A 27,434-nucleotide genomic window follows, 5' to 3' on the forward strand; every position below is an offset into this window, starting at 1 on the left:
GTGTGTGGCAAGAAATGGTCTCCCATTTTGATGTTTATTACGCTACACATGGTGCTCATGTTGAGTGCATGCAGCCTCAAGGACCATAGGGTTAAACTTTGAACTTTCTTCTGTCTAGTGATGTGCAAAATGTGTTTCTGTCTTATACAGTTTGTTTGAAATAAATTTTTGAAATCTGCTCTTTCATTTTGAATAGCCGGGGGTATATATATATATATATATATGATGAGGAATATATATCACGTTAGTAGGAAAAAAAAGAACACAAAAGATTTCCTTTATAGCACTTTAATGTGATCATACCTTGCATGTACCACATATTTGATAAGTAAACTGCACAACATACTTCAGACTTGAAGTTGCCTGCCAAGCTTCAGAAAACTTCCACATATTTTGATGACAGCTACACACGGACAAAGAGACAACTTTATTAAATATACTTGACATTTGTCCAGAATTTCTCGGGTAAACTAACATAAAAATTGCTCAAGCAAAATTTTTAACAGTGTCTATATTGGTCCTAGCCCATTTATATTTAAAATATATTATGTAAGAAATCACAATAAGATTAGAAAGTATTCAGCTTACATGAACAAACATCCTGTATACATTATTGGCCACTATCTTAACTTTGGCCGCTGTAAATAGTGTAATAAAACTCGAAATGATGGTATCAGCTGCAGAAGCCATACAGACCAAATATTCAGATACGCTATCAGACTGCTCTCTTTTTATAGCTGATCCTGCTGTATTTTAATTTATTTTCCTTTCACAAATGAAAAGCTCTAAAGCAGCTCAATTATTAACTTAAACATCGGTGTTCCGGCTCGGCCAGCTTGGTAGCCGCAGTGTTGCTCCACAAGAGGGCGCTGCACTGGTTTGAACTGGCATTGGATCACTGAGCTGGACTTTCAAGTTTACACCTTCTCCTAATTACAGTACATTAAAGTGTGCACAGTACATACCTCATAGTCCTTTTATATCTTAGTATACAACGTGTTATGTACAGTAGATATCATAAAGTCATTTTATATCTTCATATACAGCATATTATGTACAGTGCATACCTAACAGGCATTTTATACAGTATTATATCTAAATATACAGTGTAATCATTAAGAACACATTTTGCAGTAGAACAAATGACAAAAAAGAAAAAAGTTCTGTTCACCCATTTACTGACTTTATAAAAGATATTTTTCCTTTATTTTTTTCATCTCCATTTTCATGAAACCTCAATTATGGTTTTTCAGCAAAACTGACCGTTAAAGAGAAAACAATACCACCTAAATATTTTTCTTATACTCTGCAAAAAAATATAAGATTGCTTTATTTCTAAAAAGCACAATAAGCATAAAGTGAAAACAAACCAAAATATGCAGATTTTTGGAAACTACACAGAAAATAACTTTAATATTACTTAAACTCTTACATTTTTCAACCTCTATCAGGCATAACATATGGAATGTAAAATTTCAGATCAACCAATAAATGGACCCCCGAACCACAAGTGCTTCCCATGACCTGACTTTGGGTAGAATAGCCGACCACAATGTCTCTAACTGGTAACTGGTATGTGGAATGGCGAGAGAAAAACGTAAGACTTTTGAGAAACAACTGTAAAACAGGAAAATGGGAAAAGAACTGCTATCTAATTTACTAAATGATGGGGTTTTTTTGTTTTACAAAAAAACACAAAACAATGCAAATTTGATGAAAATCTTTAACAGGCAATAAAAAATGGAACACAACAAAAAAATCTCTTTAAATGTATGAAGTGTTCTAGTGCCACACCCAATCTGCTTGCCGTCAGTCCACTAAATGCCTGGCGTCAGTTCATCGGTCCCATAGGAATGCTAAAGTTTAGCCGTTTTGACATCGGCCGCCTAACCCGTTATAACAACACTCCTGAATCATAACGCCTCATTGTGCACACACTGCAGCACTCACGACTGAAAACAAATTAAACAAACTTCCTTACGATTTTTGTCAATGTTTTGCTATTTTAGCCTCTCTTATTGGTTGTTTTCTTCAGTATGGCTACACTTGTGTCATCGTCACGAGGATGCTTGCGTCTCTGAAGCATTCATCGTGCTCATGCATGCCGCCGGTCACATAAGCAGTACATTGTGTTGCATGCGAGGTCACAATAGTCATCTCGTACTTATAAATGGAAATACAAAATAATCATCTTTTACACACTTTCTTGGAAGCTGGACTCTTATTTTCAAAGCTGCAAATACTACTTGGTTTATTTTTTTTGGTCCTTGTAGACTGTTTTTGCCATTTCTGTCCACATAGACTTTGTACACTATTTCATTATTTCTTTTTTTTTGTTTTCAGCACTCTTGTCATTGTACATATTAGCGGGCAGAGGCCAATTACGTGGGGCATGTTCTGTGTAGGACACCCATTTAGGTTTTGGGATAGAGTTATTATATTTTTGTGTTAGCATTGCTGTCACTACTTATTTAGGAGAGCCTGCAGCATACCTACTGCCATCATAAACATGTATTTATATACAAATGGCTATCTATACAAGGGGTGGCATTGCACACCCAGACGCAGGTGTTGAGAGTTCAGATCCTACAACCTGCTGTTGTCTGTGTGGAGTCTGCCAGGGTCTTCCAACAAGGTGCTTGCATAGGCATTGTGATGGGCCTGGTGCCCTGCCCATGGAGGGCTTTCTGTCTTGTACCCAATGCTGCTGGGGCAGTTTCCAGACCCTCCATGACTATGAATTGGTCTAAGTGAATCTTCAGTGAGTTGCATTATACGTATACAACACTGCCAGCCTTAACAGAAGCACTACGCAGGTGTGTGAAGACCGACCACTTTATTAAGTAAAACTGCTTTACGTTTTAGAAGAAACACGCCTTGCTTAAAAATGCTCGGTTTTCATATGTGGTCAAGTCAAAGAGTTCATAATTAGCGGACATTTATTTTTTATTTCCGTAACATGCACAATCAAAAGACACCACTCAGCAAGTGTGTCCAAATGTGAATGAATGGCCTTTACAAACCACAGTAATCAATCTGTAATAACATATCAATCAACACTATGTATCCATTGTTAGATAAAGGTAAACTAGAAGAATAAAACATTTTTACAGAATGCATTACTGAAGAAGACTGGCCATGTCTCAAAGAGCGATAATCACAATGAAAGTGTTGTTGCTCACACTTGCCTAACTGTTTAATCTCTCCCAATAAACCACAGCATTGTTATACCTCATTAAATCCCTGATAATGATCCTTTTAAGTCTGTGCTTCTACTGGCGGATGTCTTTAGAACTGATGAAAGCAATCTATTAGCTGATAACATGCAGATTGGGCAAGCATTTACTACTCTAAGATGGTGAGCACCAGGCTGCACTTAGTTTTTTTATCTGAATAGGAGAGACAAGTCAGGGAGAGAAGCAACACACAAAAAAGTTCTAACAGATCATTCTTTTATCATAAAGTACAATGCATACAAAATTAAATAGAATAATAAATATGATAAAAATAAATAGATAAAAAATTGAGACCCTCCACCCTTAAGGTTTCCATCAGTCATCTCTGGGTCTGTGCATAAAATCTGGCTCTGACATCCAAAGCATTAGTGCTTAGTGATGAATGACTGCTGTACTGTCTACATTTGGTCAAGATGGAGTCAAACCGGTTTTGAACTGTTCACACATTCATTCATTCAATGCAGCATTTACATAGACAGACTGCACATCACAAATGGAGCAGCAATTCTGGAAATCCACTTGCAGATCGCAGGTAAATGAAAACAGTGTGTGCTAAACTCATGAAGCAACGCACGTGATATTACTAACTAATTCAACATGTTGAATGTGGGAATGTGGCTTTGTTTCCAGCATTACTAACTCATGCCAAAGCCAAGTGATCTTATCTACTGTATGAATCCAAATTCTTTTACAATACTTGTTTCTATGATCCTAATTTGTGTTTTGTCGAATTAAATTTTGCACAGGTCTAAAACTGCAAAACGTTCACCAAAGATATTTGGTCGAGGAATGCTTAAGAACTAACGGTAAAAATACGCAATCAAGTTTAAGTCTTACAATTTCGTGTCACAGTATTAAACTGCAGCTTTTTGTTCAGAATACAGTACAAAAGTTGGTTCAGATTAACAGTTTGTATATTACTTCTTGAAAATGGAAGTGCTTGCAGTGCAATATTGCTTTAAATATACTCTTGTGAAATTAATATTGCCATTAAAGAAACAGTAAATATGCAGATCTTTCAATAAATAAATGATGGTAAAGAATTTAACCCTTTAAGAAATATTGGCAATGCAAAGTCTACAATATGGTGTGGCACGTGGCTGGGGGTGATACCCAGCCAGGACCCGGTGGCTTTGGGGACCACGGGTAGAGAGCTTTGAAGCTCAGCCCTGTAGGGGCCCATGGTCACCGCCAGGAGGCGCCCCAATGCCTACGGAGCCCTGGACCTCAGCACTTCCGCCACACCCAGAAGTGCTGGGGGAAAGAGGATCGGGGACACCCGGATTGCTTCCAGGTACGCAGCCGGCACTTCTGCCACACTGGGGAGTGCTGGCGGAAGATTGTCGGGAGGCATCTGGAGCACATCCGGGTGGTTACAAAAGGGGCCGCCTCCCTCAATTCAAGGGCTGGAGTCTGGAGGTCGAGAGACGAGGTCTTGGAGGAGGCAAGGAGGCGGCCTGAAGAGAAAGAGGCATAGTCTGGTGTTGGCCTGGACTTTTGGGGACCTTGGGGTTTGTGTGCACTTATTACTGTAAATATTAAGACTGTAAATAAACGTGTGGTGGTGCTTTTAACCATATCTACCTGTCTGTGTCCAGGGCTCGTTCCACAATGGCGAAACCCAAAGTACTGGTGTCGCATTGATGTCATGTGATGGGAAGTGCAAAATATACAGTATATGCTGAAATTTATTAAAAACAATATATATATATATATATTAGCCTAAGTCTGAACTTATATTAACTTATTCAGCTGACGCCTTTATCCAACGCTTAGGTGTAATTGGTTACATTTCTTTTCTTTTACCAACTGGAGCACAGTCAGGTGAAGTGACTAGCTCATGGTCACATGGTGTCAGCGGTGGGATTCAAACTTACAACCTGAGGTTTTGAAGCTTTAACCACTATGCCACACTGCGTGCTGCCAACAAGTAAGCAAACTTTGACAAAACCCTCACAGAATCCTAAATTTCTTTATCTTGTCAGTAAAGGACAATGGTTTGATTTCTACAGTATTTAAGTTCACATACTGATCAAATTCTAGTGACGCATGAGTGAAACCTTATAGCTCACATGCATTTTAGAGCACATAGGCCCAAAAATACCATCCACTATCACACCCATCAGTTTAACAACCTTTGGAAATAAAGAGTGGATGATGGTCACCACTTAGAAACATCTTACAGAGTTCTTTCAATAAAATGTGGAAACTAAAAACACCCATTGGAGTTTGCTCTGGATGACTTTGAGCAACTTCATGTCATAAAAAATGGTGTTTGTCTGAAATGGCTGAACTTAATTTACTATGTGGAAATGTAAAAATAGGAGCTCCAAATTCCCGTACCCCTTAATTGTATTGAACAAGTTGAATAACTGATGGATGTACTGATGAAACTAAACGATACCTCTGTTGTAGACCCCTAATTAGTTTTACAGTATAATCTCACACTCACCACCTAATTAAAAGATACATCCCTCTACAGCCTGTAGCAAATTTGAATACACTCTTTAAAAAAAGGGTTAAATAAATAGCATTTATCACAAAGATAGAGAATAGGGTATGTGGTTGGAAGCCATGGTGATGAACACTCTCAAGACATGAGACTGAGCCCGTTTAGGCTCTACATTCAGTTGTGTTCTCTCCCCATTACTTCCATCACTGTTTCTTTACTTTCTCTCAAAAGTTATTATTAAGCTCAATGCGCCCAACAAGAGTTGACACAAACGTTTGGAATTGTTCTGCCCTCCATTTTCCTGTCTCCAGAACTTCTTCATGGTTGGGTTTTTCACTGCTGTCGTACTCCATCACTGATTTGTTTGTAATGAGAGATAAACCAATAACACGCAGACCACAATGGCGAGCCACGATCACTTCATGGACGGTACTCATGCCTGGAGATCGAGAAATAGAGTTGATTAGGTTCTGAAAACGATTTCCTAAACATCTTTAAACAAGATTGACAAGGCAGATTTATCCATTCTATCCTATTTCACATATTTTTATAAAATATAACAAAGCAAATAAGTAAAACGGAACATATTTATAGTCATTAGGAATTTTTGCATTCCCACCGCAAGAACTTGGGCCAATTATAGTTCTGCTGGTAGTTTCTGGTACTTTTATAGCTCCTACTTTCTTCATCCAGGAACTATCATGGGTGGGAAATCAGGCAATGGATTGTTCTGATTGGTTGACTACAAACACTGGTGATATCTTAGAAATATGTTAACAGTTTAAAATGAATGAAGTGAAAATGGAGTGCCGCACTTGGCACAGCATCACTCTTCATAGCTGCCCCACTGGTGCACCGCGCCATACACCGCATTGAACCAATAGCCTCCCCTGGAAAGTCACAATTAGTTCAAAGCAATAAGGTGAGGGTGTCCCCTATGAACTCCCGAATTTGCTTCAATTCACACTGCATCACTTTTTTTTGCATGTCACATTTTGCATAAAGGTTACAGCAACTGTTGTGTGGTGGGAATGCAACACATGGAAGTGGTGAGGGCTAACATCGTATAAGAACTTTATTGGTTCCTGAAAACAAAGTTTCTGTGCATGTTCTTGAAGAGAATTCCCACCCACTTTCAAGTAAAGTCTGGAAAAAATACCACAAGCCATAATCTTCAGACTAATGAAATAATCTAGATCAGCGCTTCCCAATCTCAGTCCTGGGGACCCCCTGTGGCTGCAGGTTTGTGTTCCATCCAACTTCTATTTTTCATTGGACTCTTAGCCTAATTAAGTGAGTCGTTATTTCCCAGTTTCTGTGTTTTGGAGTCAATGTAGAAATTACAAACTAAGTTTGGTATTAAAACATAAAACCTAATAAGCAGTTATATGGAGAATATGTCATTATTTTTTAAGTCATGAATAGTATTTTCAACCTAATTTTCATTCTGCTCTTCCAGGTGTTCTGGTTATTTAAATTATTCACTATTAGTGAGACTGACACTGAAGTCGTTGCTGCTTTCATCATCCCGGGTGTCTGCTATGCTTGTTGTTAATTGTCATTATTAGGGTTAAATGATGGGAGCAAACTACACAGAAAAAAAGGTGAAAATAATAGGAAAATATCAAAAGAGAGTTAAGTATTTATAGCTTTAGGAAAAAATTGGAATATTTCTAAATTCTTATAAATGTAAAAGCCATACTGATGTGCTTTTCTGAATGCAGAATAACGAGAAGAGTAAAAAAACACCAGCTAATTAAATGTTGTTATCGATTGTTATCACCGATTGTGAATCTGGTTGGAACAAAAACCAGCAGCCACAGAGGGTCCCCAGGACCGAGTTTGGGAACCACTGATCTAGAAGGATCTACTGAGCTCCTCTTGCTAACACTTGCTAATACTATGTCCACCCAACTACGTTTTCATGTAAAAACACAAACATTAGTTTCCATTTTTGCCTTCTAACCCCATCACCCTGGCGTTTTTAACTCCAGAAAATGGAGACTTTTGAAAATGTATTCCAGAGCCACATATTTCTGCAAATGGCAGCTCAACATTTAAGTGTGGATGGGTGAAAATGTCGACTCTAAACGCGCTTGGATTGGTTCAAACTGATTACATGACCCTTCTCCGATTGGATCCTGCTCAAGTTGTAATGTCATTCCCTGATTGGTTACTCTTCAAGGAACAAAACTATATTTCAACATAGTACATACTGTATTATAATAATAATACATTTTATTTATAAGGAGAAATTGCTTGTTTGTTGAGTTGCTATAAATTGTATTTTGTACCGTCTGAATGCTGCATACGCACACAAAAGCCGAACACTTCAGTTTTGTGATAAATCCCCTGGCTGGCAGTGTAACCAACCCTTCAAGGGGGACACTTCATCATTCTGTTTAGGCCAATAAGTGCATGACCAGTGTATGTGAACGGTTACATCGCATGCACTTTTAGTCATTTAAATGTTTTGAGAGATAATTTTGTAAGTGATGTAAAAACACTAGTGTGGATAGAGACTACTTTTATTTAAAAACAATAAAAAATGTAGTAGTGTGGACATAGCATAAGCCAATGGTGTTTCAGGTTTATGTCATTACTTTCTGAAACGCGGGAAGTGACTTACCCACAGCATCTGCTCCAAGACAGTTCAGCATCCGACATTCGGCGATAGTCTCAAAGGAGGGCCCACTGAGAACACAATATACACCTTCTCGGATAAAATCGCTGAATCCAAGTTCTTTGCCGACGGTGCACGCAAGCTTCCGCAGATCCGCATTGTAGGCATCTGACATGGAAGGGAAGCGAGTTCCAAATCTGTGGAGCACAAAACCACAGTGTGACACTGTCAACATAACTGTGTACATGTGAAATTATACTTATAATGAAAATGCGTAAGAAATTAATCAATGAATGAATAAGTAATCACTGAATGAATATAGGTGATGAAATAGCTCGCATGTCGACAAAAGTGTAAGGTGACAAATATGCGCAGGAAAAATGCACAGTGACAAAGACGAGCAGCTATTAACACCCCTTTGAGGATAGTTGCACTTGTTAGACAGATATTTTTAAAAAAATATTTTAAATAATGCAATGGTAGCATAACAAAACACATAAATACTGTGCATATACCACAAAGGAGGAGAAGTAAATCCCTTCAAGAATTTTCCAAATGTAGAGCTACACCCTCAAACATTCATTCTATTCATATTACAAACTATAAATTTACAATTGTCCTAGGTCAGAGACCCTGCACTACGAAGTTAGTTTCAGAAAATGACTCAATGAATTAAGGTGCTTAAGACCAACTAACAGTTTCAGACACCCATGGAAGAAATACAATCCATCCGTTTTCTGAACTGAGACAGGGAGCTGGGATCAATCCTGGAATCACTAGGTGTTAGACTTGAAGGATTCCCTGTTTTACACTCTAAAATAAACCACAAACCAGCCTGATCTAATTCAGGGTTGGGGGGCCTGTCTCAGCAGGACTGGACAAAAAGCAGGAATCAACTCTGGACAGCCAGTCGAAAATAAAAAGATGCAAAGTTTGAATTGACGAGCTGTTGAAACAATATTTTCAATCATGTCTTTAAAGCAATACTCCACCCAAAATGATACATGTCACTTACGCCTTATGATATATCCAGCTGTGCAAGAAAAAAAATGTATCTTCCTTTGTCCTCATGGAGAATGGAGATAACATAGTGACTGAAAAAACAGTCATCTATGGAGACCAACACTGGACAACAGCAAACAACATCAAAAACATCTATGAAAAGATCTCACACTACTCGTGTTGCATAATTCATATGCCGAATCATCTAGTCACATGCTAACAATGTACAAAATGCATTTATTTTTTGTTAAGTTATTGTTAAATAAATATTTATGGAAAACCAAAGCAGTGCATACAGATGAAATGTGTTCTCAAAGGAATGGGTTTTGAATTGAAGACAGGGCTCTTGACTAATGAGGGAGAAAGAAAGATCTTCAATTCAACTGCTCCCATGTGAATGTGTTCATTCTCTGATTTTCCAGAAGTATTTATTTAACAATATTTTAGCAAAACATGCATGTACTTTGCACATTTTAAGCATATGACTGGATTATGAGACATGACTAACACGTGATTGTTTCATGGATATTTTTTTAATATCTTTGCTAGCATTGGCCTTTACAGATGCATACTGTATCAGACAGTTTATTTAGTCTCTTCACAAAAACATAATTAAAATGTTTTCTTGGAATCACTACAACCCACATGGGCAAAGTAACATATAAAAAAATAAACATTTTGGGTGGGGTATTCCTTAAACTGTATACAAGTCTGCAAATATACTGAGTAATTTTTTTAAATTTACGATAATTAATATAGGACACCCAGTCACTTCATTAAAACGTTTGTTCTTCCAAACTGGGAACTAACACACACATACACACATCTATTCCACAACTTGGACCATTTTGCAGTCACTGGTAGTATGTGGTTTTGCATGTGTGAAGAAAACAGAACAAAATGTGAAAGAGAAGTGCCTGGACTAAACTCTAAAGCTATGGGCAAGCAGCACTAACAAGTGCCCCATTACTGGTAGACGACAGGGCCAAGGCATTGGAATTTGAACCTCAAGATTTCTTCACTCTGACTCAGTGTGTGAGTCACTCGGCCATTCTGGGCTCCAACTTTAAAATTAGTGGAAGGAAGACAAAAAAAGCAGAGGAAACCTGTTTTGGGATGGTCACTAGTGGACTACTGGTCACTGCATAAAATCAAAATAACTACTAGTGTATTACACACACAGACGTCCAACTTTTAAGACTACTCAGCTTGTCCAGGATTGTGGAGGAACATTAATAATAATAATAGTTATAATAATAATAATATTTTGTTTTGTTGTTGTTAAATCTAAAGCATTAAAAATAAAATTTTGAAATAGTAACTATTTTCAAATATTTTAAACAATAATTTTTGATAGATAGATAGATAGATAGATAGATAGATAGATAGATAGATAGATAGATAGATAGAGATTTTTTCTTGAAATTATTTTTATTTCTTGTTTTAGAGTTATGTTTGTTGTTAAAGCTTATTAGGTATCTACTTTAAGTAAAGTGTTTAGTTATACATGATACCCTATTGTTAATTCTCTCACATTGTTATTTATTTAATCTATTTTGTTGTTATTATTATTATTATTATTATTATTATTAATTAGTAGTAGTAGTAGTAGTATTAATTACATATTTATAATTCTATTAATGATATTTGAATTTAAAGTTAATGTATTATTGTTCCTTTATATTTGTCTCAAGGCACAGTCATTGGAGTTTCACTGCATATTGTACTACAGTCATTAGAAAAAGTTTGGGAACCCCTCTTAATTCTTTGGATTTTTGTTTCTCATTGGCTGAGCTTTCAAACTAGCAACTTCCTTTTAATATATGACATGCCTTATGGAAGCAGTAGTATTTCAACAGTGACATTAAGTTTATTGGATTAACAGAAAATATGTAATATGCATCATAACAAAATTAGACAGGTGCATAAATTTGGGCACCCCAAAAGAGATATGACATCAATACTTAGTTGAGCCTCCTTTTGTAAATCTAACAGCCTCTAGACGCTGTCCTCCTATAGCCTCTGATGAGTGTCTGGATTCTGGTTGGAAGAATTTTTGACAATTCTTCCATACAACATCTCTCCAGTTCAGTTAAATGTGATGGCTGCCGAACATAGACAGCCTGCTTCAAATCATCCCATAGATTCTCGATGATATTCAAGTCAGAGGACTGTGACGGCCATTCCAGAACATTGTACTTCTCCCTCTGCATGAATGCCTTTGTAGATTTCGAACTGTGTTTTAGGTCATTGTCTTGTTGGAATATCCAACCCCTGCGTAACTTCAACTTTGTGACTGATGCTCAAACGTTATCCTGAAGAATTTGTTGATATTGGGTTGAATTCATCTGACCCTCAACTTTAACAAGGGCCCCAGTCCCTGAACTAGCCACACAGCCCCACATCATCATGGAACCTCCAGCAAATTTAACAGTAGGTAGAAGGTGTTTTTCTTGGAATGCGGTGTTCTTCTGCCATGCAAAGTGCTTTTTGTTATGACCAAATAACTCAATTTTTGTCTCATCAGTCCAAAGCACTTTGATCCAAAATGAATCTGGCTTGTTTAAATGAGCATTTGCATACAACAAGTGACTCTGTTTGTGGTGTGAGTGCATAAAGGGCTTCTTTCTCATCACCCTGCCATACAGATGTTCTTTGTGCAAATTGTGCTGATTTGTAGAACGATTGCAGGTCTTTGGAGGTGATCTGTGGGTTGTCTGTAACCATTCTCACAATCCTGTGCATCCTGGATTTTGTGCATATGCCGCTCCTGTTTTTTTCTTGGCCTGCCAGACCTGCTGGGTTTAACAGCAACTGTGCCTGTGGCCTTCCATTTCCTGATTCCATTCCTTACAGTTGAAACTGACAGTTTAAACCTCTGAGATAGCTTTTTGTAGCCTTCCCCTAAACCGTGATACTGAACAATCTTTGTTTTCAGATCTTTTGAGAGTTGCTTTGAGGATCCCATGCTGTCACTCTTCAGAGAAGAGTCAAAGGGAAGCACAACTTGCAATTGACCACCTTAAATCCCTTTATATCTCATGATTGGACACACCTATCTATGAAGTTCAAGGCTTAACGAGCTCATCCAACCAATTTGGTGTTGTAAGTAATCAGCATTGAGCAGTGACATGCATTCAAATCAGCAAAATTACAAAATTACCAACATTTTTGCACAGCCAGTTTTTCACATTTGATTTAATTTCATACAACTAAATACTGCTTCACTGAAAATCTTTGTTCAGAAAACACCGCAGTACTCAGATGTTCCTAGGAAATGAAAGACATAGCACTGTTATCTTTTTTGTTGAAAGGAGAGTCAATTATTATGCAGGCTGAGAGGGGTTCCCAAACTTTTTCATATGACTGTATATGAATAATTTGTATGGGACAAATGCAATTTGATTTGATTTTTATAATACTGTGTGTTACCTCGATAATGTGCAACATTTACAGCACTGAACTCTATTTATTTGTCTAAGAACCAAACATTCATTGAATAACAAACACTAGGTGCACAAACATTATCCTACCTTTCATCATTTGGTCCAACCAAAGGATTATTTCCAGCAAAGCCAGGCAGGTTGAGGTGGTCTTTAATAACCATTATATCCCCCACCTTGTATTCTTGATTTAGTCCTCCTGCTGCATTTGTCACAATAATCGTCTCAACGCCAAGAAGGTGGAAAATCCGGATTGGAAAGGTCACCTAAAATAATTACCAAATAATAAAACAGATGTAACTTACTGTAAATGAAGATAGCTGTATTTAAAAAAAAAGAAAGAAAACAATGACATCCAGTCCAGAGTTGGTGTCAGCCCCTAGAAACCCTGAATTGGATTAAATGGTTCTAATGTATGGAAAGGACACACAACATTTAAAAATGCTTTGAAGTTATTGTTTAATGTCCCTCTTGAGACAAATACGTTTTATCTATCTTGTATAGTGCCTTTCATATCTATCTATCTATCTATCTATCTATCTATCTATCTATCTATCTATCTATCTATCTATCTATCTATCTATCTATCTATCTATCTATCTATCTATCAATTGTTACCAAGTTTTTCGAAGATAAACAAAAATGAGAAAAACTGAAACAAAATATAAAATTCTCACATAGGGAATAGGGTTTTATTTCCTTGTCCAAAAATATTTGAACAAAATAGTTATGGAGTGTGGAGTCAAATAACCCTTTTACATCCTATGGACTGAATTAATTGGTGGCCTTAAATCCTTTGTGCAGAGGTGAGTGTGACGGTGTATGTGTGTGACTGTGCTGTGTGTGAATGTGTGTGATGCAATTGACTAGCACTGCATAAAAAAATGTTGTTTAGCGTGTGCTTTATGATTTCCAGGATATTTCCAGGTATTATGACAATATTATTATTATTAATAATAATAATAATACACCCCCTATAACCCTGAACTGGGTAAGTGAGTTTAAAAAATGAATAGATGTATAAATAATAATGGATTTGTATTGGTCTATGAATTAATCTTCCAGGAGTTTAGCACCATTTTGTGTATCAGGTTGTCTTATTACTTTGTTTTGATCATTTTTTTAAATGTCTTGAATACTTTGCACCAAAGCTTAAACAATTTAGTTTTCAAAAAATACAGTAGTAAATTGTTACCCATTCATTTAACCATTTATTCTAATTTTAGGATTGTGAGCAGGGCACATTTGTGAACGAGCGTCCAAATTTGGAGTCTCTAACCAACAAAACCTGCATGTGTTTGGAAAGTTGAAAGAAAATTGGAGAACATCTCTCTATTATTTAAAAAAAATCTTGGGACGAGGCTTTTTTCTGGCGATGGGATGTGATCTTTTGAAGAGAGACACTCTGGAAGAGAAGCTTTTGAAGAGAGACACTTTCACATCCCGCGAGACAGGCACGTCATGTCATACTTACAACCTTTGTAAGCAAATCCCGTGATGCACATGCAGAGCAGGTTAGATATAATGAAAGTAGGAAAATTCGAAAGTCTTCAAAAAATGAGTGGAAATATCACAATAGTACAAACAAATGGAAAATATTACTCGGTGAAATAACAGAAAAGAGACTGCATAGTGTTTGAAGACAAAAGGCTTTTAAACGTTCGAAGCGCCACCCGAAATGCCAATCATACAGAACAAAAGCAGCAGCAAGCTAACAGCTGATCGAGCAAAGAGGAGGTAAAAAGACAACTGTTACTTGTTTCCCAATGTATCACCCTTTAAGAGGGGTTTCAGAGGAGCGACTGCGTCACCTTGGTGTGCATTCAGCCACACTCTTCACAATGGCACGTGGGGGTGGGGGCGGGGGAATGGTATGCGAGCAAAGTTCAGATCACACGAAAAAACAGCAGAAGCAAGCCAACAGCTGATCAAGCAAAGAGGAGTTCTAAAAAAAAATTTAACTGTTGTTTCCCATTGTATCACCATTTAAGAGGGGTTTCAGAGGAGCGGACGCATCTCCTTGAGGTGCGTTCAGCCCCCCTCTTCACAACGGAGCGAAGTGCAGGCAGTGCAAAGTAGGACGTCATAAAGTAGTTCAAAAACGTTGCCGCGATACACATGCAGAGCAGGTTAGAGATTATGAAAGTACTAGAATTCGAAAGTCTTAAAAGAATGATAGTAAAGATCGCATCTGTGCAAACAAACAGAAATTATTACTCGGTGAAATAACGGAACAGCGAAAAGAGATTGAATATATGGACATAGGTGATATGACACAAGTATGTAGATATTGTTTGGCTTTAAACATTAAGTCGGAGACTTGTAGATCATCTAATTTGTGTTGCCATCAGGAAAAAATGAAGAGGCCTATCTGCAAGAATTAAAAGATTTGTTGTTTGGTGAAAGTGAAATCCACATACGCGAGCAGCAGAGACGTGAAGTGGCTGGTGCGTAGCGCAGGCTGGGGGGGTTGGCGAGCAAAGCGAGCAGAGGGCAAAGCCCCCTAGTAATCCTACAATATTATCAACCACATCTAGTAGGGGCAGCATGTTGGCAAAGTAGTTATCACCACTCCAATTCTCTGATTTAATCTGTATGAATCTGCCTATTTTTCCATTGCCTATGTGGATTTTACTCCTGGTACTACAAGTACAGTTTTTCACCTGTTTCTCAAAGACATGCATTTTCGGTTACCTGATGAATATAAATTGGCCCCCTGTGGGTGTGCACTTGACTGGGGGCCACAATGGATTGGTGCTCCATCCAGGGCGGATTACTGCTTTGTGTCTCAATCTACTGGGACAAGCCTGGGAACCCACATCTATGAATAAGGCAGAATGTCATTGGGTGACGTCACAATATTCAGTACGGTTTTCTTAAATGGGGAATGAACTGCTCTGCGGTTTTTACTGCTTGTTTCCATGTTTTTTGTGTATTTTGAATGTGAATTACAAACTCGGATCATGCACTGTCCGGGGCTGTTGTCAATTTTCACATTTCTCGATAAACACAAACCCAATTCTATGCCTAAACTTGTGCTGCTCCCTATTCACTTTGTCATTCAGGAGTTTTGCTGTCCTGATCCAACACGTTTTCTTAAAATTGTTAATTCTCAGGGGATTTCCTGTTTATTTATTTTCCTTCCATTTGCTTTACTCCAAATGCTCCTGCCTTTGATATAATCCTTGTGGACTATTTGTCGAAGCCTGCCCTGCTCTCATAATTTCCAGTTTGATTCTCCAATGATCCTCTATGGAGTAGCTACCTCAGTTTAATTCTCTCTGGCAGTTATTGTGCAAAACATTTCACTTGGCTGCAGCTAAAATTAAAATTATCTCCCTTTTTTGTTTTCTGTTTCTTTTAATTGCTGTTGGGAGTGTCACCCAGTGGCTAAATGGCTGGACTGCAAAGCACACAGCTTCATTCACAGTCCCTGACTCCCTGTGTGACCCTGCTGGTGCTCATTTTATACAAATATGGAGACCATGGTGGTACATTATGTAGCTTATAATAAAAGCTAAACAAATGCTTGGAAAAGTAGTCAAGAATATTGATTGATTGATTTATAAAGCGCTTTAAAACAACATCAAGGCTGATCAAAGTGCTGTACAATAAAACCCAACATATAAGACCCACAATAACCAAAGGGTAAAAGAAACAGAAACACATAAACACATAAGAGCTGAAGAAATTCATAATAAAAAGTATACAGATAGTCAACATATCATACTGGGTTCAAAGGCCAGGGAGTAAAAGTGTGTTTTTAAGTGTGTCCAAATTGGGAATTGGACAGCATACAGGCTTGGGCAGATCTATAGCAGGTAACATTTAATAAAAGTAAATGTAAAGTATTCCATGTAGGACATAAAAATGTTAAGTTTAAATACATAATGGGAGGTCTGAAAATTGAAAGTAATTTAGGATTTAGGAGTCATAGTGGACTCGACACTATCAACTGGCAGACAGTAATCAAGAAGGCTGTAGAGTACAACTTATAGAACACACTGGTGAGGGCTCATCTGAAGTACAGCGTACAGACCTGGGGCCTCATGTATAACACCATGCGTAGAACTCACACTATAAAATGGCATAGGCACAAAAGCGGAAATGTTCGTACGCACAAAAAAATCTAGATGCATAAATCTGTGTGAACGCCAACTTCCACGTTCTTCCGCTACATAAATCCCGGTCAGCGTGAAAAGTAATGCACATGCATGCGCCTGCCCAACTCCTCCCAGAATTACGCCTCTTTGAATATGCAAATCAATATAAATAGCCCTTAAGCTCAGCGTTCTGTGAAAAGACAATGGCAAAAGCACAGGGGGAAATAGAAGAATTTCAGCGAATACCAAGTGGAGGCAAGAAAAAACATACTATTTGTTGGTTTAAACAGTGGTATAAACAACAAAAGGAAGTTCATCGAGTGACAAAGTGTTGGAGAAACTCAAAAGATCAAGTTCACAAAGTCGCACAGTGCCCGAAATAAAAAAGTTGTCAGATATCAAAGTTGTCGTGAAAAGTCGAGTCGTAGCCCACCGTCTAAGTGTGATATGAAAGCTTATTAGGGTACAGAGAAAAAAAAATAGGCACGCAGTGGGAAAAAAGCATGAAATGTCAACTTTAATCTCGAAATTTCCACTTTAATCACATAGTTTATTTTGTCATTAAAGTAGAACATCATAAACTTCATCTTGAAATTGTTTAATTTACTAGTTTCTCAAATCCCATCGTAACCAAAGTAGCACGTTAATTGCTTTGTTTTGTATTTGATCTTCTATGTGCTCTATGTGTGTGAATCACTACGTGCTTCTTTAACAGGCTTTCTCTTCATCCGACAGGACACAGAATCCATTACATTCATGATATTACAGCTCTCTGAATAATTAAAATACTGAGATGTATATGTGATACCATTTTCATGATGATAAGAGTTAAAGCGTGTTATTAAACATGGGAACATGGTGGTGCAGTGATAGTTCCTGTCTCACGCAAGACGCTTGCTGTGCAATGTGCGACCTTCAATGAAATAATTTATTGTAGCAGTACTGTCTCTCTCAAACGTACTAACCCCCAATTCCTGTCCTTACTTTTCTTTCTCCAAATACCCAATCGCCACACAATCAGCTCTGTAATAGACGTTAAGCCATCTGTAAGCTTAGAACGCTGATTTTTCAAAACTTTTAAGGAACATTGAAATATCGTCGTAGTATGTGTTTAATTATTCTATCCATCTATCCTTCCAGTGTCATGCCAGTCCCAACAGGAATACAACGCGAGGCAGGAACAATCCGTGAGCGGAGTGCAAGCTCCTAGCTAGCGCTGCGACACCGTGTCCTCACATGTTTATTTATTAACAATATAGATTATTTAAATTAAATTAAAGTTTAATCTGAATAATATAATAAACATATTTTGCTGCATTTCATCTTAAAAATTATATCGTCATCATATGTAAATACCCGCTTTATAAAGTGGTTCAGGTTGTGCAATATTATAACCGTATTGCAAGTTTACAGTGAGATAATTGTACTTATAAGTACAAACAGTTCTACAAGGAGCACTTGATGGACTGATTGAGTAAGTTTATATTTCTTGGCATGAAACTGTTTCTGAACCACGAGGAAAGGCTCTGAAGCGTTTGCTGTATGAGAACAGTTCAATAGACAGCATGGCTTAGACAGTGTGTTCTTAATGCTGTATACCGATAATTATCTTTCCGATCAGCTGCTGTACAGCTGTGATTCCCCACTCAGATACAGTGATATAAATATTCTGAGTGGTGCAGTGAGAGTAATATGGAAAAAGATGATCTGCTGTGGCAACCCTTAACGGGAGCAGCTGAAAGGAGAAGAAGAATGTGCAGTGAGAGTAGAAACGCTAAAGCAGCTATGGTATTTAGAATTGTTTGACTATTCCGTGGACCGTTACCGTATATAATGTGCTGAAAAACGTTACCCTCGGCTTATATTCGAGTCAGGTCCCGTTGCCCCCCGTATACGAACAAGCCAGTTTCCCTTTCGGTTTGTGTGCGCCGATGATTTCCACACATGTTCAGTCTCTCCCTGTGCATTCCCTGTGCAGCAAGCGAGAGAGAGAGAGAGCGCGAGAGAGAGATACACACGCGCGCGCGATAGAGAGAGAGGCAGACACACACACACACGCACACACCCACACACACACGCACCCACACCCACACGTGCGCGAGAGAGAGTAAGCGATACCATATTGTTTTTGTTGACCCTCTTCTCCACTTACAGAGCAAGTTTACTGTTTTTCTTTTAAATAAATACTCAAAAACATTTAACCTACTGATGCCTCAATTAATGCACGGTAATTTTATTGGTATTTATTTTGATTATTGAAACTTACCAGTAGCTGCTGCATTTCCCACCCTAGGCTTATACTTGAGTCAATAAGTTTTTCCAGTTTTTGTAGGTAAACTTAGGTACCTCGGCTTATATTCGGGTTGGCTTATACTCAAGTATATATGGTATATTGTTACAGGTTAATTACAATCAGATGCATTAAACTAATAAACAATATGCGGTTAATTTCAGTGTATTTATAAAGCCACGTCAGGGATGTGGATCTAAAAAAGAAATGGTAACCACACAGGAACAGCAGCACTGCTTTGACGCTGGGTGCCACCAGTTTGCAAAACCGAGCTGAAAACTTGCATACGCCAGGGTATGAGCTACCATGAAAATGTGTGTGGCTTTACGCCAAGTTTAGGTTTTATACATCACGATTTGATTGTGGAAACGATTGTACACACAGTTTATACATGAGGCCCCTGGTCTCCATATTACAAATAAGACATAGCAGCCCTAGAGGAAGTCCATAGGAGAGGAACCTTCAAAATGTAATGTGAGGTCTGAAACTTGAAAGTTCACCTTATGACAAGGAATCACAGAGGACTCATCACTATCAACGTGCAGACAGTGTTCAGAAGAGATCAAGGAAGCAAACAGGCTGTTAGGTTGTAAATCATGATGTGTGTGTGGAGTACAGTCAAGGAAACTTATGCTTTAGCTTTATGACTCCCTGGTTAAGGCTGAACCTGGAGTACTGGGTATGGCTTTGGTCTCCAAAATACACAAAAGACATAGCAGCACTAGAAAAAGTCCAGACTAGAGCAACTAAGTTGATTCCAGAAATGCAAAGGATGAGTTATAAGGAAAGACTGAAGTTAACCTTTTTAATTTAAGCAGAGATTAAGAGGTGGCATGATTGAATACAATTATGAAAGGAATTAGTAAAGTGGATCTCAGGTGTTGCTTTAGAAAAAAATCTGTAACAAGAACATGGTGATACAGTTGGAAACTTAAGTACAGATTTTGTACAAGTGTTAGAACATTTCTCTTCATGTAAAGAGCCACAGACACATGGAAGAAATTGCCAAGAAGTGTGGCGGGCAGCAGGACTTTAGGAAGCTTCATATCTTAACTTGATGTTGTTTTGGACACTCCATAGTGAACATGATGTTGTTGAGTTGAATGACTTGTTCTCGTGACAACTTTTCTAATGTTCTAATTTTGTCATACTGATGATTACTTCTCTAATTTAGTGGAGGTCTCAATGTTATTCTTCTCTTATGACTAACTCTGACACAATCACTAACTAGGAATGCATGCTGCTTTGCAAGGGGAAATGTCTCAGCCTACACAAGCCAGTGCTGAAATAATCTGCTTTGAAAATTAATAGACGGATGGATGAGGAATAGTATGCTGTTGTGTAATCTCTCAGGGAGACTGGGGTTAGTTGTAATATCTCCAGTTCTTTGAGATTATGTGCTTATGTCAGTCAGTCAGTCAGTCAGTCAGTCAGTCAGTCAGACAGACAGACAGACAGACAGACAGACAGACAGACAGACAGACAGACAGACAGACAGATAGACAGATAGACAGATAGATAGATAGATAGATAGATAGATAGATAGATAGACCAGGATTCTCAAACTCCAGTCCTGGAGGGCCCCAGTGGTTGCAGGTTTTCATTCTAACCCTTTTCTTATTTAGTGACCTGTTTTTGCTGCTAATTAACTTCTTTTCAATTCATTTTAATTGACTTGTTTTATAAGATTTGTTCCCTGGAATTTTTTCATCATTCCTCTGAAGCTATGCTAACTTGTGTGGACCTGTGCCACCTACTTTGAAGAAAAATATAATCCTTTCTGAATTAAGGGAGAGGCTACCTGTAAATCCATGCTAATTCTTGGTTGCTTGCCTAAGAAACAGGATTAGGATAAAGACTTATTTCAGGGAAAGCTCAGGCAGAACAAACAGTCATATTTAATTGTTGGTACATCTTCACATACACACATCAACATCTGCAATAAAATGCTGCAGATGTTCTATCAGACAGTTGTGGCGAGCGCCCTCTTCTATGCGGTGGTGTGCTGGGGAGGCAGCATAAAGAAGAGGGACGCCTCACGCCTGGACAAACTGGTGAGGAAGGTAGGCTCTATTGTAGGCACGGAGCTGGACAGTTTGACATCCGTGGCAGAGCGACGGGCACTGAACAGACTCCTGTCAATCATGGAGAATCCACTGCATCCACTAAACAGGATCATCTCCAGACAGAGGAGCAGCTTCAGCGACAGACTGCTGTCACCGTCCTGCTCCACTGACAGACTGAGGAGATCATTCCTCCCCCAATCTATGTGACTCTTCAATTCCACCCGGGGTGGGGGGGACGTTAACATTATACAAACTTATTGTCTGTTTTTTTCTGTTTTTTCCTGCATTGTTATCAATCTTTAATTTAATATTGTTTTTTGTATCAGTATGCTGCTTCTGGAGTATGTGAATTTCCCCTTGGGATTAATAAAGTATCTATCTATCTATCTATCTATCTATCTATCTATCTATCTATCTATCTATCTATCTATCTATCTATCTATCTATCTATCTATCTATCTATCTATCTATCTATCTATCTATCTATCTATCTATCTATCTATCTATCTATCAGTTTAGTGAGGTAACTTTCAAAACTCTTTTCTTTAAATATATTCACAAAAGAAAAATAATGCCCTATCATGAACCTGTGAAATTTTTTGATTTAGTTACATTTTTAGCATTTTCAGTTAGTTTAGAAAGACTAAGGATATCATATTTATTTTACTGGATAAACTTTAACCCTAGAAAATCCTTATTCATGTAAGACAACATGACATTGGTAATATTAATATGACCGCATGTGGGTGTGACTGAGTGGCCCATCCAGTGTTGTTTTCTGCCCTGCACCTGACAATGCCAGCATCAGCTCCAGCCCCATACGACCCTGCACAGGATTAAGTTTATTTCCATAGAACGACTTCTTCAATTCCACTTAATCCTATTCAGTGTTGCTGTGATTTTGAAGCTTATGCTGCTAGAATACGGTGCAGGGAATGAACCAGCCTCAAGACAGGATACTCATTTTATTCAGTGCCTACTCATGAACACATCTACAGGGCTGGCTTAGAGCGGTCAATTAGCCAAACTTGTAGGCCTCTGGGGATGCAGGAGGAGAACCACAGAAGTCAGAGGAAAATCTTCAGAGACACAGGGAGAACCTGCAAACACCATGCAGTCAATTTCCAAGAGCAGGTTCAAATTGTTTTAATCAATCTTCTTTGTATTATAATCAAGAAACAACAACAACCATTTATTTCTTGTATCGCCCAATATCACACGAGCAATGTCTCAATGGGCTTTAACAGGCCTTGTTTTTTGACAGACCCCCAGCCTCTGGCAGAACATCATATTGCAAGTATACACTACAAATATTTTCTTTAAACACAATAATTGTACTACAGCTACCTTCACATCTTGTGCATAGTAGAATTAAAACTTGCTAATAACAAAGTTAATGTTGTGATAAACTGCAAAAAGTGTTCTTTATGGCTAAACTCTTTCTTTAACTTGTCAGAAACAAGTGTATCTTCTCAATTCCCCTGCTATGTATTTGTCTCTTTGGGGTTAATCATTAACCATCACTATGCAGAGGGGACTTGCAAGCAGGAATTCCATTGTGCTTTGAAAACCTGACAATAACATTGCACTTGAACTATTTTACTGATTTCAGTTATTGGATTTATTTTAATGATGAAACCAAGTTTTCATTAGTTTAAATGCAAGCTCACCTTCTATAGTTAACGTCGTAAAATAAGAGCCATTTTTGCAATTAACCAGTAATGATTGTCCTCATGGATGTACCATAGCTACAAATGCAAACCTAATTATGTATTCTGTAAAGCTGATGACACATTATGCCATTTTGCGTCAGATTTTTGGACCGCTGTCAATGATCTTGTCAAAAAGTCAGGGGGTAGCTGATGTTCTATACCAGGGGTGGGCAATGTCGGTCCTGGGGACCCCCTGTGGCTGCAGGTTTTCATTCCAACTCAACTGCTTAATTAGAAAACAAATCTTGTCAATCTCAGACCTTATTTAATTTTATGGCTTGTTAGTCTGTGCAATGCAAGGTTCCTATATCTTAATTTTTTTTCCTTTCTAAGTTTATCATCCAAATAATTTGAAGCCTAAAACGGTACCACACTGGTACTGTGAGTGCTGAGCAGAGTGGAGGCAGACCCTCTGTGTTTTTCCCAGTTGATTCTGGGGTTCATCAGGGGTGTTTTTTTGCTTGTATGGACTGGGTGTTTGGCAAGGTCATGGGGTATAGCGGCTGTGGGGCATCTGTTGGTGAAGAAAGATTCATGGATCTTGACTTTGCTGACAATGTTCTGATCTTCACGGAGTCAATGGAGGCTCTGATCAGGGCGGTTAAGAGTCTGAGTGTCTGGGCTTGCGAGTGTCCTGATAAAAACCAAGATCCAGGCCTTTAATGACCTCTTGGGCACAGCCATCAGCAGTGTGTCTGTCTGCGGAGAGAGTGTCGACCTTGTCGAGAGGTTTACTTACCTTGGCAGTGACATTCATGTCTCTCGTGACTCGTCCTATGAAGTCAGTAGATGGATTGGGAGTGCATGGGGGGTCATGAGGTCGCTGGAAAGGGGTGTGTGGTGCTCCCGATATCTATGCAAAAGGACGAAGGTCCAAGTCTTTAGAGTCCTGGTGCTTCCTGACTTTGTGTTGCTCACAGAGTCCCGAATGAGGCACATTACCTTCATTGTGATGGTGCGTCAGTTACGGCACTATGGCCATGTGGCGCATTTCCCCGATGGTGATCCAGCTCATAAAATCCTCATTGTCGGGGACCCAAGTGGCTGGACCAGGCCAAGGGGTCGCCCACATAACACCTGGCTGCGGCAGATAGAGGGTCATTTCCGGAGGGTGGGACTGGACTGCATGTCTGCCTGGGGGGGTTGCAAACCGGGATCCCGAGCTGTTTCGTCGTGTAGTGGGTGCAGCAACGCACTGTACCAGTGTATGCTCATCAACTTGACTTGACTTGACTAAAACAGATCATTTTCAGTCTGTCACATTTTTCTGTTAAGTGTTTTATTAAATCCAACAGTGCATGATGAACACACACAGATGTAAATGGAAACAAGTTAGATGAAGAACTGCGGGCTGCTTTGTCATTTACATCTTATTGCTAATAAGGAGCCATTAAAACACTGAATGCAGCAGTTTAAGATTGAAATAAGCAATTAAGGGTGGGGAACCTTAACAAAGTGGGCGGCACGATGGCGCATTGGGTAGCGCTGCTGCCTCACAGTTGGGGGACCTGGGTTCGCTTCCCGGGTCCTCCCTGCGTGGAGTTTGCATGTTCTCCCCGTGTCTGCGTGGGTTTCCTCCGGGCGCTCCGGTTTCCTCCCACAGTCCAAAGACATGCAGGTTAGGTGGATTGGCGATTCTAAATTGGCCCTAGTGTGTGCTTGGTGTGTGGGTGTGTATGTGTGTATCCTGCGGTGGGTTGGCACCCTGCCCGGGATTGGTTCCTGCCTTGTCTGAAAAACACTGGCCATGTCGCATTTACCTACTGAGTGCCGAACTCCTTTCCTGACAGCCGCCTGACAGAGACGGTGCTCTACAAAGGGTACCGTTATGAGGAGTTTGGCTGCAATCTATTTTTTTTTCCTTTTTCCATTGTGTCATGAGACATCATCACACAGATGAGCTTCTCTTCTGTTTTTCGTGAGCTCCAAAAACATCCGCGTTTCTTATTCCTCGTTGCTACATTCTAACTATTGTACTTTCAGATGAGCATTTACTGGTTGTCAGCTCTCATGCACAAAGAAAGAAAGAAAGAAAGAAAGAAAGAAAGAAAGAAAGAAAGAAAGAAAGAAAGAAAGAAAGAAAGAAAGAAAGAAAGAAAGAAAGAAAGAAAGAAAGAAAGAAAGAAAGAAAGAAAGAAAGATTGGGAGTACGTGCCAATAGCACACTGCCACACCCTCCACATGACAAGCCACCTGGACTGGGTCCCAAGTGCAGCGGGTGACACCACACTGGAGCAGCGCACACAGAGCCTACAACTAAAGACCAAATGAAACTTGTTTGATTTTGCCCACCGGAGTCATGGACTAGTTGGAGTGAATCACCAGGCATGTTAAGTTAGGCAACCGGCTTCACAGGCTACAACTGAAAATTTCTGGAAAAGTCACGCAACATGAGCTGGCTGTAGAACATACTCGTATGTACAGTATATAAACTACCGGTCAACAGTTTTAGAACACCTCAGTTTTTCTTCAGATTGAATCAGTTGAAACACAATGAATGACCTACAATGGTGACAAGGTAAGCAGTAAACTACCAGAGGTTTAAATTTAAAGTTTATGTTAGCAAAAACTGAACAAAAGGAAATTTCAGAATATTACAAATGGGCCTTCTTCAGGGAACAATTAATAGGTTACAACCTACAGATGTTCTGCAGCAATTAAAGTCAACTAAGCCTTGAAAGTTGAAGTAAACCATTTGCACGTGTGTCCCAACTTCTGCTGATTACTTAAAACCCCTCTGGTCTGCCTTAAAGATCAGACTGTCACTACACCCTCTGAAGTACTACTTGGACAATATTACCCTGTTGAAAGCTGCAAATTCCAGTGATATTGGCAAGAAAATGGCAATTAATAAATGAAATGAGACAGAAGTGTAGGCCTTTCACTTAGAGAAACTGCAAAAAAAAATCCAAGTGTCAGTAAGTCCAGTGGTGTCCTACACAATCGAAAGGCAACTGGAAATGGGAAGACAATCTGATAGGAGGAGATCTGGCAGACCAAAAGTCACAAGCCAATGAGAAGACAAGTTACTGTGGGTCACCAGCTTGGTTAACAGGCTCCTCACAGCACAACAGCTAGTCAAGTGGTCAAGAAAAGCAAGTCTCAGTTTCTGCTGTGAAGAGGAGACTTTGTGCTGTTGGTTTGACAGGGCAAGTGGCAGTAAGAAAGCAATTCCTTAAAGGGCAAAATAGGGCCTTCAAATACCAGCTGTGGATTACTGTAGACTTGGACGAAAGTCTTATGGACTGATGAATCAAAATTTGAAATCTTTGGTTTATTGTGTTTGTACGGCATCGAGTTGGTGAAAGGATGGTTGCTCAGTGTGTGACACTGGCTATCAAACCTGGAGGAGGAAGTGTGATGGTTTGGGATTCTTTTGCTGGAGGCAGAGATAGTGACCTTGCAATGAGTGACTAGCATTCTGAATCAAAAGGGTTAACACAGTTTGGCTGTTATATCAGCAACAGGGGGCTACTTTAACCAATCAAAAATCTAAATAGAATTTTGTACACTTAATGATTCCTTGACTTATTTTTTAGTTGCCATTGTTTATTTGTGCTATGCCTTGATTTCAAAAAACATCAAGACATTAAACGGCATGCACTTCCATATAAACTGAGGTGTTCTAAAACTTTTGACCGGTAGTGTACAGCCTACTGGTCCCATTCTTCTTCCCTTCAAGGTTGACAGCATATGCTAACAGCACACTGCTGCACCCACCACATGATGAACCACCTGGATTGGGACCCGAGTGCAGTGGGTGACACCGCAGCACCACATTGACCAGCGTGAGGTTTTTTTGACGGTGGGTGGAGTGCCAATTCAAGTTTTCCCTATAAGTTGGAAGACCTGATTGCAGGGCCGGATGAAGGTTAACGTCACATCCATGGACGGAGCAATTGTAGGTTAAAGACCTTGAAGCATGAATAAAATAAAAGCTATGAACAATAGTCACCTAAAGGGCAGGTATCGAGTGAAGTGTCCTATTTATTTACTGTGTAAACAGGACAATGGCCTATACCTGCGTTAGTAGAATCCTTTCTAAATAGGCGACCGGCGTCTTGTAACGGGCTGACAAGAGTTCAGAAACAACAGGGACAGCTCATTCGTCTATTTAATCTAAAGTTTCATCAATTTTATCACAACTTTTCAAATGAATTAAAAAACAAAATTGTTAAAAATACTAATTAAATGACAAAAGCATCTTACCTTCCAGATTGGGTAACCTTCATAAAAGTGAAATCTGCCCTTCATGCAGACACATGGCTTTCCATTCAGATTTCCAAAAATCAAACAGCCAGCATGTCCATGTACTGTGTGAAACACAATCAAGGCACACAAGAGGTTAATGTAATAATAATAATACATTAATAGATTAAAGACATTGCAATTTCTCATAAGCTGTACTTACTGTTTTGTAATCTTTCTTGACTGTAAACTGCCTTGTGATAGTTTAACAGATCTATATTAAATATGTATTAATGCTATTATTACTAATAATAAGTAA

General features: G+C 38.9%; 1 protein-coding gene across 1 annotated transcript in view; it reads right to left on the bottom strand.

The window, feature by feature from the left end:
• Positions 1-272: 272 nt before the first annotated feature.
• Positions 273-27,434, bottom strand: part of LOC114645718 (purine nucleoside phosphorylase-like) — a 51,519-nt gene continuing 24,357 nt past the window's right edge. Inside the window, exons 3-6 of the mRNA XM_028793535.2 lie at positions 27,137-27,240; positions 12,847-13,022; positions 8,318-8,508; positions 273-6,127 (exon numbers count right to left, since the gene is read on the bottom strand). Coding sequence (XP_028649368.1) covers positions 5,913-6,127; positions 8,318-8,508; positions 12,847-13,022; positions 27,137-27,240 — 686 coding nt within the window. The 3' untranslated portion in view covers positions 273-5,912. The remainder of the gene's footprint in view (positions 6,128-8,317; positions 8,509-12,846; positions 13,023-27,136; positions 27,241-27,434) is intronic.

The sequence above is a fragment of the Erpetoichthys calabaricus genome, chromosome 2 (genome assembly GCF_900747795.2).
Source record: "Erpetoichthys calabaricus chromosome 2, fErpCal1.3, whole genome shotgun sequence".
In the NCBI taxonomy this organism is placed as follows: Eukaryota; Metazoa; Chordata; class Cladistia; order Polypteriformes; family Polypteridae; genus Erpetoichthys; species Erpetoichthys calabaricus.